The sequence below is a fragment of the Oryx dammah genome, unplaced genomic scaffold (genome assembly GCF_014754425.2).
Source record: "Oryx dammah isolate SB20612 unplaced genomic scaffold, SCBI_Odam_1.1 HiC_scaffold_1, whole genome shotgun sequence".
NCBI classification, from domain to species: Eukaryota; Metazoa; Chordata; class Mammalia; order Artiodactyla; family Bovidae; genus Oryx; species Oryx dammah.
In genome coordinates this window covers 30,544,930-30,561,003 of record NW_024070185.1, presented here as the reverse complement: position 1 = coordinate 30,561,003, position 16,074 = coordinate 30,544,930, and the positions used below count along the sequence as shown (strand labels likewise).

General features: G+C 36.7%; 1 protein-coding gene across 1 annotated transcript in view; it reads right to left on the bottom strand.

Moving 5' to 3' along the window:
- Positions 1 to 12,612: 12,612 nt before the first annotated feature.
- LOC120863821 (multiple PDZ domain protein) overlaps positions 12,613 to 16,074 on the bottom strand; it is a 175,335-nt gene continuing 171,873 nt past the window's right edge. The window contains exons 46-47 of the mRNA XM_040240389.1: positions 15,360 to 15,483; positions 12,613 to 13,498 (exon numbers count right to left, since the gene is read on the bottom strand). Coding sequence (XP_040096323.1) covers positions 13,352 to 13,498; positions 15,360 to 15,483 — 271 coding nt within the window. The 3' untranslated portion in view covers positions 12,613 to 13,351. The remainder of the gene's footprint in view (positions 13,499 to 15,359; positions 15,484 to 16,074) is intronic.

The following is a 16,074-nucleotide window of genomic DNA, read 5'->3' as shown; positions in this document are numbered from 1 at the left end:
ATTTACAGGAATTAGCTCTTATCTATTTCTTTAAGAGAGGCATCAAATTATCTTTGACAGTTGTGAACAACACTGAAAAAAAATCACAAGGACAGAAAGTGTTGGTATTGCAAGGGAACTGCTCCAATGGGCATAAATATTTTCACTAAAAGGAGGGGCTTGTTTGGTGGAGGGAGAAGGGAAGACTGGGGAAGATCCTAAAGAGGCTGTCCTGACAGTCACTGAACCTCTAATCAATCATCTATTTCCAGGAAACATTCACTGTCTAAAGAGTTCATGCAGAACACAGGTGAAAAAAAAATATTGGGCCAAAGAGTACTCTGGTTATCAACTCTTACCTCATTTATCAAACATTACATCTATAACTCTAGGTGTTGAGTATTTTGTTAATACTTTGATTATACTTCAAGCCAAATCTACACTCTATAAAACTAAAATATCTAGATTATGCCTTTACTTCACTTTTTCATCATGCCACCTCTAAGGATGCTTCTCAGAGGACTTCAGATGGTTCACAGACTAAAGTACAGAGGAAATATTCTCTGCAGGGTATCAACTAGTACCACTTGAATAGACTATTCTGATTATCATTAGTACTACCTAAGGTAGAAGTCAAAGAGATAAACAAGGCCTTAGTACTAATATTTATGAAGATTTACTGTTTGTCCAGTAGATGTTGTACTCAGGTTGATATATTGTGGAAAGTGGGCTTGATTAAATAAGATACATATAATATATTCTTTTTTATAATAAAGACTATCTTAGGGAGTAACTTCAATTGAGCAATAAGTAACTTTTCTTCAAGGACATTCTGGAAAGGTTAAAACCATTCTGCCAGCTTCTACCTAGATACCAAGCATTCCTACGGAAACTATCCACTGGCCCTAAGTTTCAGCAATGTCCGCAGGAACAAACAGCGGCAGCATTCTGCCCTTCAACCCCTTGAAACTTTGTGTAATTTTCCTACTTCCTCATAGAGTGAAAAATATCCATGATTTATCACCATTCTATTCAGTTCAGTTCAGTTCAGTTGCTCAGTCATGTCTGAGTCTTTGTGACCCCATGAATTGCAGCACGCCAGGGCTTCCTGTCCATCACCAACTCCCAGAGTTTACCCAAACTCATGTCCATCGAGCCGGTGATGCCATCCAGCCTTCTCATCCTCCGCCGTCCCCTTCTCCTCCTTCCCCCAATCCCTCCCAGCATCAGGGTCTTTTCCAATGAGTCAATACTTCGTATGAGGTGGCCAAAATATTGGAGTTTCAGCGTTAGCATCAGTCCTTCCAAGAAACACCCAGGACTGGTCTCCTTTAGGAGAGACTGGTTGGATATCCTTGCAGTCCAAGGGACTCTCAAGAGTCTTCTCCAACACCACAGTTCAAAAGCATCAATTCTTCAGTGCTCAGCTTTCTTCACAGTCCAACTCTTACATCCATACATGACCACTGGAAAAACCATAGCCAGACCTTTGTTGGCAAAGTCAAAGTTAAATAAAAAGTTTGAAAAGAAGGAAAAGAGAAAAAAGTTGCAGAAGATGCAAACTAGCATTGAGCCCACTGACATTATTTTTGGTTTCATTTACCTTGATCTGGTCAAGTCTGTTCCAAAATTATTCTATCATTCATTTATTTGTAGTTACTAAGTACTTATAAAGGTCTTATTATTTATTTATATGTAGTATGTGAGATTTTGTAAATTCTGTTTTTTCCAAAGTGTAATTGACCTTGTCCTTTTTGTTTTCCATTGATTCTGAGGAAGAAAATATTTAACTTTCATATTCAATAGTAGAAATTTTATAATAGTCTTGGGGCTAAAGTTCTTCTCCTTTTCTCTAAATCAACTTTTTCTTTCTTCCAGCCTTCCTTCTTTCCCTCCCTCACCTCTCTCTACATTTCTGAGTAACACTCCTGAGATAATATTATTTCCCTCACCTCTGTATGGGATAACACTTCTAAGAGGGGACTAGAAAAAATATATTGTATGACAATCCTAGAAAGCATTCATCATAGTCTTCCTTTTAGCAATGAGGACACTGAAGTTCAGAGAAGTCACCTCCTGGCACAAGGTCATATGGCAACTAAAGAGCCTCTTGATAAAGGGGAAAGAGAAGAGTGAAAAACTGACTTAGAACTTAACATTCAAAAAACTAAGATCATGGCATCTGGTCCCATCACTTCATGGCAAATAGATGGGGAAACAGTGGAAACAGTGACAGACTTTATTTTCTTGGGCTACAAAATCACTACAGATGGTTACTGAAGCCATGAAATTAAAAGACGCTTGCTCCTTGGAACAAAAGCTGTGACAAACCTAGACAGCATATTAAAAAGCAGAGACATTACAATACCAACAAAGGCTGGTCTAGTCAAAGCTATGGTTTTTCCAGTAGTCATGTATGGATGTGAGAGTTGGACCATAAAGAAGGCTGAGCACTGAAGAACTGATGCTTTTGAACTATGGTGTTAGAGAAGACTCTTGAGAGTCCCTTGGACTGCAAGGAGATGAAACCAGTCAATCCTAAAGGAAATCAGTCCTGAATATTCATTGGAAGGACTGATGCTGAAGCTGAAGTTCCAATACTTTGGCCACCTGATGCGAAGAACTGACTCATTGGAAAAGACCCTGATGCTGAGAAAGATTGAAAGCAGGAGGAAAAGGGGACAACAGAGGATGAGATGGTTGGATGGCATCACTGACTCAACGGACATAAGACTGAGGAAGCTCCAAGAGTTGGTGATGGACAGGGAAGCCTGAAGTGCTGCAGTCCATGGGATCACAAAGAGTCAGACATGACTGAGCTACTTAACTGAACTGAATAAAGCCTATAAGGTACAAAATTTAAAGCAACATGATGTAACTATCTGCTGTAAATGGTTATGTTCAAGACATATTAACGGTGGAACATGCTTGGGAATGAGTGTGGGTTTGTGCTTTAATGGATTTATAATTATTAATTTTAAAAAAATTACATAACACAAATTTTAAATACATACACCACCTAATACTTTTGGAAAAGAGTGGCATATATAAATGCTTCATTCATTAATAAAGCATTGTATGAGTAGGAACATTTCTAGAGCTATTTAACAGGAAAATGACAAAACGTATTTTGACAGGACTGGTCAGTTTGATAACTTTTAATCAAAAAAGTCATAAATGTGTGGTTTAGCTAATATATAATAACAATTACCTATGCTTTGAGATATTTCAAATCCTAAAAGATGATGCTGTGAAAGTGCTGCACTCAATATGCCAGCAAATTTGGAAAACTCAGCAGTTGCCACATGACTGGAAAATGCCGGTTTCATTCCAATCTCTAAGAAAAGCAATGCCAAAGATTGCTCAAACTACCAAACAACTGCACTCATCTCACACACTAGTAAAGTAATACTCAAAATTCTCCAAGCTAGGCTTCAGCAATACGTGAACCGTGAACTTCTAGATGTTCAAGCTGCATTTAGAAAAGGCAGAGGAACCAGAGATCAAATTGCCAACATCTGCTGGATCATCAAAAAAGCAAGAGTTCCAGAAAAACATCTATTTCTGCTTTATTGACTATACCAAAGCGTTTGACTGTGTGGATCACAATAAACTGTGGAAAATTCTGAAACAGATGGGAACACCAGACCACCTGACCTGCCTCTTGAGAAATCTGTATGCAGGTCAGGAAGCAACAGTTAGAACTGGACATGGAACAACAGACTGGTTCCAAATAGGAAAAGGAGTACGTCAAGGCTGTATGTTGTCACCCTGCTTATTTAACTTATATGCAGAGTACATCATGAGGAACACTGAGCTGGAAGAAGCACAAGCTGGAATCAAGATTGCCAGGAGAAATATCAATAACCTCAGATATGCAGATGACACCACCCTTATGGCAGAAAGTGAAGAAGAATTAAGAGCCTCTTGGTGAACGTGAAAGAGGAGAGGGAAGAAGTTGGCTTAAAGCTCAACATACACAAAACTAAGATCACGGCATCTAGTCCCATCACTTCATGGCAAATAGATGGGAAACAGTAAAAACAGTGGCTGACTTTATTTTTTGAGGCTCCAAAATCACTGCAGATGGTGATTGTTGCCATGAAATTAAAAGACACTTACTCCTTGGAAGGAAAGTTATGACCAACCTAGACAGCATATTAAAAAGCAGAAATATCACTTTGCCAACAAAGGTCTGTCTAGTCAAGGCTATGGTTTTTCCAGTGGTCATGTATGGATGAGAGTTGGACTGTGAAGAAAGCTGAGCACTGAAGAATTGATGCTTTTGAACTGTGGTGTTGGAGAAGACTCTTGAGAGTCCCTTGGACTGCAAGGAGATCCAAGCAGTCCATCCTAAAGGAGATCAGTCCTGGGTGTTCACTGGAAGGACTGATGTTGAAGCTGAAACTCCAATACTTTGGCCACCTGATGTAAAGAGCTGATACATTTGAAAAGACCCTGAAAAAAAAAAAAAAAGAAAAGACCCTGATGCTGGGAAAGATTGAGGGCAAGAGAAGGGGATGACAGAGGATAAGATGGTTGGATGGCATCACCAAGTCGATGGACATTAATTTGGGTGGACTCCGAGAGTTGGTGATGGACAGGGAGGCCTGGCATGCTGCAGTTCATGGAGTTGCAGAGTCGGACACGACTGAGTGACTGAACTGAACTGATGCTTTGAGACTAAAAACTTTCACATCTATTACCTATTTCAACTTTAAAAACCTTAGTTGGAAGATATTATCCCCATTAAGAAATATATTTGGCAAAACTAAGTATCTGGCCTTAATAAAGGAAAGACTTATGGCTCTAATTTCATTTTTTTCTCCTTCAAGTAGGGAACATTTTCCACAATTCCATTCAAACCCTTTAGCAACTAAACTATCTTCTCTAGTATTTAGAATCCCTGTATGGAAAGTTAAAGCTACTTTAATAATTTTTTCTTGTTTTCAATTGAAAAATAGTTAAGTTTTCTAAGTAATAACATCATCACAAGTGAAAGTTGCTCAGTTGTGTCTGACTCTGTGACACTATGGACTATACAGTCCATGGAATTCTGCAGGTCAGAATACTGAAGTGGGTAGCCTTTCCTTCTCCGGGATCTTCCCAACCCAGGGATCAAACCCGGATCTCCCACATTGCAGGCAGGTTCTTTACCAGCTGAGCTACAGGGGAAGCCCAACATCATCACAAATTGGATGACCATGGATCAGGGAAAACCTACCAGCGTTCTTCCACTTTAGGACTTCCATTTCCAACTTTCTCAGGAGCTCATCTACCTGCAAAGGATCACTTCTGCACAGCTGGTATAAACATATACATTCATTGGGATTTCAGTGCCTTATACAGGTTTAAGATGATTCTTGGCTCTTAACTGACTTCCAATATTTAGGTAACTGAAAAGCATCATTTCTTTTGTAAATACCCATAAACCATTTTATTAACAAGTGGGAACTGAGAATGCTTTACAGGCTTACCCCTCCCAATGTCCAAACCTAGAAATTAGGCTTACATGTACTAGTCATCTGCTCTCTAGTAGGGAAAAACATCACCCTTCATCACACCTAAAGAAAAGCATGCTGCAGGATCCAAACAGAGGCCCTCACCTCAATCTTTAACAGTATGAACCATCAAGAGGCAGATCATAAACCTTGAAGCTGATTTTATAATCAACTGTGATTGTCACTTGGGAGTAGTCCTCTTTAAAACCTAATAATGTTTCCTTAAATCCTTGGGGTGGGGAGAGGGGAGGTGGAAGGGAAGGGACTGAAGCATTTAATCACTAGTAGTGCATACAATTTCCACCTTACATTTCCCCAACTTGTTCAGTATCAATCCCTTGATAAAATATCTAAGAAAGGAGGATCTGACAGTCTGATCTCACCAACTTCCTTCTAGATGACTGTTTAGTCTACCAAGCTCATTTCTTCATTCCCTCCCTTCTGAGAAGACTGTACCTAAAAACGAAGATGAAAATAAAGTTTACTTTTCCTATTAATTGAACACAGAGGACTAGGAGAGATTATGGGGTGATGAATATTGAACAACTTCCCATTTACTTTCAAAATTAGAAACTCTGCTTATTATGCAAGAGATGGGGCTCAGATTGATGATAAAGCCTCTCACTAGGCTTAAATAACTCCCATACCAAAATATCTTATTTAAAATGTTAAGGAGTGACACATTTGCTTCATCAACCAATGAGATTATATCGTTCTCAGCTCTTCTGGAGTAATTTCTGACTTTGCTTTCCATTCTAAGAGAAAGTATGAGGACATTTCTAGGATGAGAAACTAAGAGGACACTTGATAAGTTTATTTCAAAATTGGGATATAATTTAAGACTAGTGACAGCACATTCTACTCTAGATGACCCCCACAATTTCACTACAGGTATCATAGCAGCTCTGAAGTTACACTAAGAAATACTAAAAATACATCTAACAATTTACTTAGCGCCACCATGAGCAGATACATCATCTCATTTGACACTAATGAAGCTGTGAGGAAGATGCTATCATTTCCCTTTTACAGTCAAGGAGGCAGAGACTCCAAGAGGTCAACTGCCCTTCAGTCTGGGACCAAGCCAGGAAATGAATCCAGGGCCTTGAGACCCAGAGGCCCATGATGGATTTCAGAGAAATCTAGAACTCCTTCAGTGTAAGACATTCATCAGCTCTGACTTACATTCATTCAAGGCAGTCAAAGTGGGTGTTGAGACTTGATGACTTTGTTACATGAATACCTGTAACATACAGAAAGGAAAAGCTATAAAAAAACTAACTACTGAATAGGACTAATAGGTACTTAACAATAAATGTAGATGACTAAGTTGAACCTAATTCCCATTTTTTTATCCAATGCCAAGAAACATTACAAATGTATATTTTAAAATGTATAATTCCTTTATTCATTAGCCCTAAGATTAAAGAACAAAAGATGAAGAAATGATATGCTCCCTAGCCCAGATTTTTTTTTTTAAATGAGCCAGCATCCTTTATCATAAAATGAACATCTGGCATTAGATCTGTTTTGATAAAAACTGTGTCTGAAGAAGAGTATTTTACTTGCCATTTTTTAAAATGTAGGTTATATAAATAGGCTTTCCAGGTTGCACTAGTAGTAAAGAACCTGACCGCCAATACTGGAGTTGTAAGAGACAAGGGTTCAGTCCCTAGGTCAAGAAGACACCCTGCAGGAGGGCATGGCTTCCACTCCAATATCCTTGCCTGGAGAAGTTGACAGAGGAGCCTGGTGGGCTATAGTCTGTAAGTTCGCAGAGTTGGACACAACTAAAGTGATTTAGCATGCACATAGGTTACAGACATACATCTAATTATAAGAAAAATAAAGGATGTATATAAAAAGTATCATAAAAGCATTTAAAAAATCATTCTGAAGCTAAAACTTGGGAAGTTGCACTTTTAAATGCATAGGTATCCAAGTGCAACAAAACAAAGCCAGAATTCACATTCCTTGAAGGAACGAAATACCTAGGAAGTTTTATAAAGTTCAGTGACATCTCTGAAATACCGATAGTAAAAAAAAAATTATCTAATTATTACTGATATGTTTTCTGGAGTAGCTACTTCTTAAACAATTGAACAAATTTATACATTGCATGATATCTGGCCAGTCTAGTTTGCACCTAGGGTTAAGAAATCAAATCAGCTGATTTAGGATTCTATTGTAAGTTTATCTTCATAACTAATGCCTACGAAGTAAAAATGTAAACTTAAACTACTTCCTAGCTAGTTTGAGAAAATCTTTTCCTAATGGAACTGACGTATATTCTAATATACACAGAAAGGACAAAGACTATGACTCTAAGAATGATTTAAAAACCAGGCAAATATGTAATTCTTTAACTTACAGAATTGTATGTTTTCCTCAAAAAATATATGTTAGGCTATGTTTTTTATGTATTATGCTTGCTGTCTTACTCAAATGTGTCTGGAGCCATTGAACGAACATATTTTATACTCAGCTGAGAGATTTTTATCAGTACACTTAAAGGCAGCAGGGTGCATAATTAGGTATGCCTACCATCTGCATCGCCCTCCAGGTGCAGGAGATGTTAGCTTTAATATTATCACAACATTAATTTTACTCCATTAATTTATGTCATTTGTCCTTTATTTAAAACTCAGATTGCCAATACTAAAGCATTGGAGGTGATGACCCAATTCTGGTTTCAGTTAAAGTCATATAAACAAAATCTTAACTCATTAACTAATACTCTTAAAATAGGAACTGAATGGCTTCCTTTTACATTTTAAAAAGGAATCTACAAACAAAACCATTCAGAGTTTTTTCCAAATAGTATATTGAGAGATCTTTTTTTTTTTTGTAGGGCATAATGACAAGGTACTAGAAAACTTTAAATCACATTATGAACAAGCTATTTTTCTTTCAGTTCTTTTAAGTCCAGAAGTGTCTCCATTGAGTGATTAACACCATTCTAGTATTTGTAACTCTCCTTCACAGAGTGTAGACTTCAAGTTTTTATCCTTGGTAGGCAATGGTATTTTGACAATAACATTGCTTTTGCTCATAGTTACCCTAAAATTTACGGCAAATAACATGGTTTTCCACTTAAAGTAGTGAGATACAACTCTGCTTTTAAGCACACTTAAGTTAAATGGGAGTCTATTTTAATGATAAATATTTAGTAATTAATAGCAGAGTTGTATGAGGATATGGTAAAGATTCTATGCAAAACAAGTCAATTTTTTTTGTTGTTTAGTCGCTAAGTTGTGTCCGACTCTGCCACCCCATGGACTGAGTGAGCCAGGTTTCCCTGTCCTTCACTATCATCCGGGATTTGCTCAAACTCATGTCCATTGAATTGGTGATGTTATTCTGCATCCAACTTCAGAAGAAAAAAGACATGGTTGCACAAAAATGAAAACAAATCTATTTAAAGAAAGCTTCTGAATTTACATTACTCTATGTCTTTCAGGATATAACACTACAATAATCATCACATTCCTTGATAGCTTATCATATGCATGGTTTAAATAGTTATCTAATTTTCCAAAGCAAGGTAAATCTGTTACGTTTTCCTGAATACATAAAGGACCTTTAGGGAAATGAAATTTAGAGAGTGGAATTTTGAATGCCAAATACTTCAGGGTAGACTTACGTGAAAAATCACAACTTCTAATACATCAATAAGAAAATAAGAGAAAAAGTAGGTTTTCCAAGGATAATTGTTTATTTCAGAAAATACACATGTGAGGAGGGGAAGGATGTCAGAAGGAGGGAGAAAGGATCACAAAGAATCAGCAAATGACACAACTTTCTGAAAAATATCCTTTATTAAATGAACAAGTTAAAGCACCCTCTTAGAAGCTGCCTTTTCGATGATGGTTGTAATTTTTTTGAAACATCAAGAAACATTTTCCATGAGAGAATTCTGAGGTCATTACCATTCGTCTGTCAGTGTCTTGAAAGAATTTCTTTGTAGGGCCTATGACTGAACTTACCAGTACTTGAATGATAAATAAAATTCCTAGAAAAATGATACCATTTTTTTCTAATTTACATAAAATGGAGTAACTGTATTTTGAAGGCAAAAAGCTGCAAGGTCAATTATACAAAAATCATAGTAACCACATTTGCTTTCCTAGTCTCCACACTCTTCATTTAGAAATGTTCCTGCCACCAACAGTTTTTCTTTCCTTGAGGTAACAGAGTCCAATGCTGCCGTAAAAATAAAATAACTCCCTTTAGGAAGAGTCAAAGTTAAACATTACTTTTTGGTAGACAAAGTTGAGGAACATCTTTGCACAAATCAAATGCATTCCAGAATACTTGTCACTGACACGAAACAACACACCAGGGCTGCTGAAAGCAGGTGACGATAGTTCTGACATCTCCACACCTAGACCTCAAAAGCTTATTGATTCTTGTCTCCCTGCAGGCATCCTTTCAACTTCTCCACTCACCATGATGGAGATCTGAAGAAAGGCACTAAATCACTGTCTGGCATTCTCAGACAGATGACCAGATCTAAGGCAGCTTGGCACAGTAATCTCAGAGCAGGGAAGAGCTTCCTTTGCTTCTTTGAATCAATCAAAACTTGCTTTATCAAGAGCCTTAAAATGTAAAAAAAAAATCTTTTGTCTTTCATGAATTTTAATCTTTCATGTTTCCAATTCCATCACTATTCTGATAAATGGGTCCTACTGACTTGCTACACCACACTGCAACATCAGCTGCTATGTATCAGTAGATGTTGAAATTAAACACATCATCATTTTCACTATCATCATCTTTCAGAAGATGTCACAAAGAAACCAGAAATGTCTGGCATTCATCGATGTGATTTAATCACACAAGCAAATATATTGAACCTATTACGGGCAAGCCACAATCATGAGTTGTACATGGTCTTGAGTTGCATTTGGCATTAATACTATAATGTTCAAGTCTTCAAACTCTTTGCTCAAATACTTTCTTCCTTCCCCACAGAGAAATCTTACGTTTCCAAGAAGGAATAATATAAGAAGCATAAGCCTCTGTCATTCTCTAATGTTGATGCATCTATATTCCTTGCCTCTCAAATCTTCTTTTCCTTCCTTTCTTCCCTCCTCCTCTTCACGTCCACATGCTTCGACTTTGTTAATTAATAGCCATTCAGGAGGGACGCTTTCCCCTAGTGTTTCACACCCCTAAGTGGCATTCCCACTGCTTTGTTTTGAATTCAATATAAAGGCCATAGCTAGCTTAACTAAAACAAGGTAATACCATGAAATTAACCACAACTTATAATTCAATCATCTGCATACTGAATAAAAATGTATACAGTCTCTCCTATTTGCCAGGCACAGCAATGGTAGCTAAGAATATAAAAACATCCAAGATATTCTATTAAGTGTGTCCTAGGGCTTCCACTGCAAAGTACCACACATGAGGTGGTTTACAACAGCAGAAATTTATTCTCAGTGTTCTGGAGGCCAGATGTCTGAAATTAAGGGGCAAGGTGTCTCCGAAGACTCCAGGGAAAAATTCTTCCTAGTCTCGTCAAGCTTCTGGTGGCCGCAGATATTTTTTTGTTTGTTTTTTGTCCCCTATCTTTACATTGTCTTCTATGTCTTTCTGTCTCTGCCTGGCCTTCTCTTAAGGATTTTGTGCCTACTGTAATCCAGCATGATTTCATTTTAACTGCACTGACTACATCTACAAATACCCTGTTTCTAAATAAGGTCACATTCTGAGGTTCCTGGGAGACATAATTTTGGGGGCAATGCTACACAGAATAGTACCTATTGGGCTGCTGTCACTGTAGTACTCTCTCACACATACTCAAGCCAACGTTCATTGGTTAACTTGCCTTCCTAGGGCATGCCATAGAGTGGCCTCCATAAGACCTTTGCTGGTTAAAACATAAAAGTGGGTGGCTCAGCTTCCAGCAGCCAACCATGAGAGGATCCTGACATGCCTTCATGATGAGAGCCATTCCTTGGAGACTAAGAAGTTGACTGTGTCACTGGGATCCTGAAATGCATCAAGTATCTCAGTTTATAAGAGTTGGTTGGAAAGGATATCTCCTGAATTCTTGCAACGTGTAGCTCTATCCATTCATTTTGTATATCTAAGAATCACAGAATTTTTATATTTTAGAACTTGACAACAAGATTTGGGATAAAATAACCTATCACTTCACACAGGAGATAAATCAGAGGGAATGAATATGTTCATTAGCTAATTAGAGAAAGAGCTGGCAGAACAAAGGTTCTCCAATTCCTTGCTCAGGGTTCAAATCATATTTCTCATGTTATTAAAAATAATTCTCATTATGACTTTTTCTATCTGAACATGCTTTAGCTCTTGACCCCTCTAAAGAACAATTCAAAACGATGCTTCACTCATAGCATTTCAGAAAAGCACATACAGGCACAACACCTCTCTTTCCTCAATACTGTTTTCTTCCTCTACTCTATGCAGAGTTTATGAATCTTTAGCATAAAAAATCTGGGCATAAAAAACATTGAGCTTTTCATAATGCAGTTGTCCAAAGTTCCTCTAACTGTAACTATGGACACCATATGTTCAGTTAGACATGATAAAAACCAATTTTAAATTGCAAATTTTGAACAATAAAGCTCTTTTCCAGTGAAAAGAACAAAAAATAATATGCCTGCCTTTTTATTCACTTCAATTCTGCATTTACACAAAAGTGCTGTAATAAAATATCTGTACACTACTTTTGTTACAAATATAGATAATATTCAAAATGACTTTATATATTCTAATGTAGGAGTTTCACGCTCTAAAATGGGAATGAACACATGATAATTCCTCACCAGTTGTCTCAATAAACAGCTCCATCTGTTTCCCTTAGTCTTAAACTATTGTATTATAAGATGTTAATATAAGGCAATGAAATGAAGTTATGTTAATCCCCTTAATTTTTCTATCAATTTACTAACGGCATACAACCAAAATAATTACTAACACATTGCTTTTTTCTCTGTCATTAAGATTAATACTAACTGAAAACCAATTGCACAGCACACAGACATATTTTCAGCAAAGCATCCCTTAATACCAGAACTAACAATTCAGAGAAACTTCCACGCTCCTTCATGGTTAGCATGGAGGCTTTCTAGAGAAACCATAGTCAACACAGGATAAGGCCATCATTTTACTTATAGAAAGGTTAAATATTATATAATATGTCAAAAATGAAAATGAACCTCAAGATGTGCAATAAATGGTTTCTTTACAAACTTAGGGACATTGATTCCTATTGCTGCTATTTTACTCAATCACGAAGCCCATTTTTGGAGAAAACTATATATGTATATATTAGAGCTAGGAGATGCAATGTTTAATAAGTAATATTTAAAATAATTAAATATTGAAAGAATTTTTAAAGATTTTTCAGTACAACTTTTCTTAGAAGTGGGGAGAGAAGGTAGATTAACAAAATACATTTTTATAAAACTCGAGATTTTCTTCCTTATGCTTTCATTTTTCACCTTAATTTCATGAAGCCAGTTCTCCTTGGTTAGCTTTTGAGTGACTTTTTCTTTCTCTACTAAACACTGATCACACATTAAAATTTGCCCACCTGATTATAAAGTGTCAGGTATCTTCAGGAAGAAAGACCAGCTTTATCTATGCAAACAAAGAGCCCTCCTCTTTGAGTTTACATCACAAAATATAAAGAGAATGGGAAAGTGATGCTAGGGTGTCAGTAAGAAAATCATTTCCATATGACAAAATAAACTTAAATGTTATTTTTTTTTCCTACAGTATTGAAGAGCCCAGTGAACACAGCCTGGGAAGAATATGCAGAATCACTCTCTTTATAGTGTGGGATGTGAAGGAGAATTTGAAGTGGCTCAATTCTGGCAGCAAATTCAGGAGAGAACCATCAAAGTGACAGTGCCTTTTGTCCGCTTAAGGATGGCAACAGCTTCTTCGTGGGTTACCCCTTCCAGACTCTGCCCATTGACAGCAATGATCTGATCACCCCTCTTTAGACGGCCATCTTCGGAGGCTGCTCCCTGCAATTATAAAGTGGGCTTATTTACGTCTCAAAAAAAAAAAAAAATGCTGCTTCACAGCTACACAACAGAAAAAGATCCAAACAAGAATGTAAATTGCTCTGCATGTACACACACATTGCTCTCAGTGCTCCACGGGTGCTCCACAGCCATTAAGCAATGATGAACAGACACAAAGGAAGCCTTTCTCCTAAATGGCTTTAGCACTGAGATTCCAATTTGAGAGAGAATTTAGCAGTCAGTAGATTAGTTGGATGGTTTTTTGGCTGTTCAGCACAGCAGTTGGTGGGAACTCAAATTAATAAAGAATATTTGGGAATATGCCTAGTAGGAATGATTTCATAGAATCCAAGATTTTTTATCCTGTAAAGAAGACCTACAGAAAGAAAACAAAGGATTAGCAGTTTTGTAGGACAAAAGCGGTTTTATAGGACAAGGACATGAGGGCCACCGAACCCAAAGTTCTGCAGAAGCACAAAAGCCCACATGTATGTTGACAAGCACAGGATGAGGCCCAAGTCATGCAAACTCTAATCCTAATTCTTTCTGTAGCTTCGAAAAGGAAGGTTAAGCTGCTTGATTCTTTACTTCCCAAGCATAGATGGAGTCTTCATATTCCTTATGGGCCCTAAATGATTAAGACTAAACACAGACACTGCTGTTTGTAAAAGAACCCTATCTTAAGGCATACTTACAGTAGGCAATTATGCAATTAAATATAAGATAAAAAATATGGAAAAGTTAATGAGGAATCCATAATGATGAAATTCTTAAAATATGCTCTAACTAGCATGCCTTAAATAAACTGTTCTAAAGCTGAGAAAAAGGACTGCATGACTCTTTTATTTACTGGCAAGTGCTATTTGTGTTTTTAGACATACCAATGGCTTTAAAAAATCTCACAAAATAGGCTCATTGTTAGATTGCTATAGATATATAGCACTTTATATTGGTTGAAAAATAATAATAGAATGAAACCTCCATAGGTAAGTACTCAAAAGAATGATAATACTAATCTAAAGCCCCCAAATGAAATCTTTTAGTAGGTTAAACATGATTGTTTCTTTGTGCTGCAAAATTTTGAGAATCTGAATTTTCTCCTGTAGGAAATTTCATCTAATTTTATAGTTCCTAAAAATTGTCTTCACAACAAATTACCAAATAATAATTATATGGGTTTAAATTATTTTAACAGGCTCACTAATGTTTTAATAACTTGTATCCTAAACATTCTTACCATCCAACAGGATGCTATATGATTACAACTATAGATAATGGTTTTCTTTTCTTCACTGAATCCTTTAAATACACATAGCTCGTTTGTGGTAGGTGACAGGGCTGCTGGATACGCAAAAATTTTAGCAGTTATTTTTCTATTCCATTTAATGAAATGAAACTTGCAAAATAAACACATCTTAGCTATTCTGCATATGTATTATATGTACTCTTCTGTGCCTATTTTATATTTCACAACAAAAAATGCAAAGAAAAAGAAATGCCAGAGCTCTTTAACATACACATATTTTAAATGTCCTATTTTCAAAAGACATTCAACTATATGCATCTTGTTTGCAAAGGAAAACAATCAGGCCTGACTGTCTAACTCAAGTTCATGAATTTTATGTATATTGTTGAGAGCACCCATGGAACTTCAATTTGAGCCTATATTCCTTTAAACATAACTAAACCTCAAATTGGACAAAAATACTTAATGACCTGTTCCTGTAGGGAGTTGTGCAAGAAAATAATCAAATGTTGACCATTTGGTATTACCTGAGGCCATAAACTAATAAGCCAGCTGCTGACCACTATTAGTGAACATTTTGGTGGGGGAAAGGGTAGTTAAAATTTGAAAGCTTACCTTCGCAAACACTGTTTTAACGTAAATGGGTAAGTCTCCATGAGGACTGCCATATCCTCCTACTATACTGAAGCCTAAGCCATCTGGTCCTCGGTCTAGCGTAATTGACTTACACTGAGGAGGCCTACAGTAAAGGGGAGAAAACAAGAGCTATCAGATCTTATTTGTATATCAGTGGATTATCGGACACTTACCTAAAGCTGATATAACTCTCTGTGTCACCAATGGTGGAAAACCATGGGTATTCAGGGATGCTTCAATTCTCAGTGTCTGCTGTGCTACATATGTTAAATTTACATAATCTAATAAAGCCCTACTTAACTCCCTAATTCTATTACCCATGTATACTACCCTTAACCTAACATATTCATGGTAACTTCTCATTGTACATTGTAGCAGCTCTTTTCTTTTTCCAGTTCATTTAAAGTGAGAGGAAGAAGCACCAAAGACTAAGATGAAATAAATCATAAACATCAGTATTCCCAAGCTCAGAGACAAAAACAGATAAACAAAATAAAACCTGCATCAGATAATTTAAAAATTCTAATATGCTCCTCTCTTCTCCTCTATCTATATTCTAACACTTCTGTACTCAAGTTTGGGTAATTATGAAGTTTTTTTACTCAAAAGTATAATCTATTAAATGATTAGGCAATGTAGAAAATTTTAAAAGGATAGACTGACCCCAAGACTAAAATGTTCCTTCAAACAACTC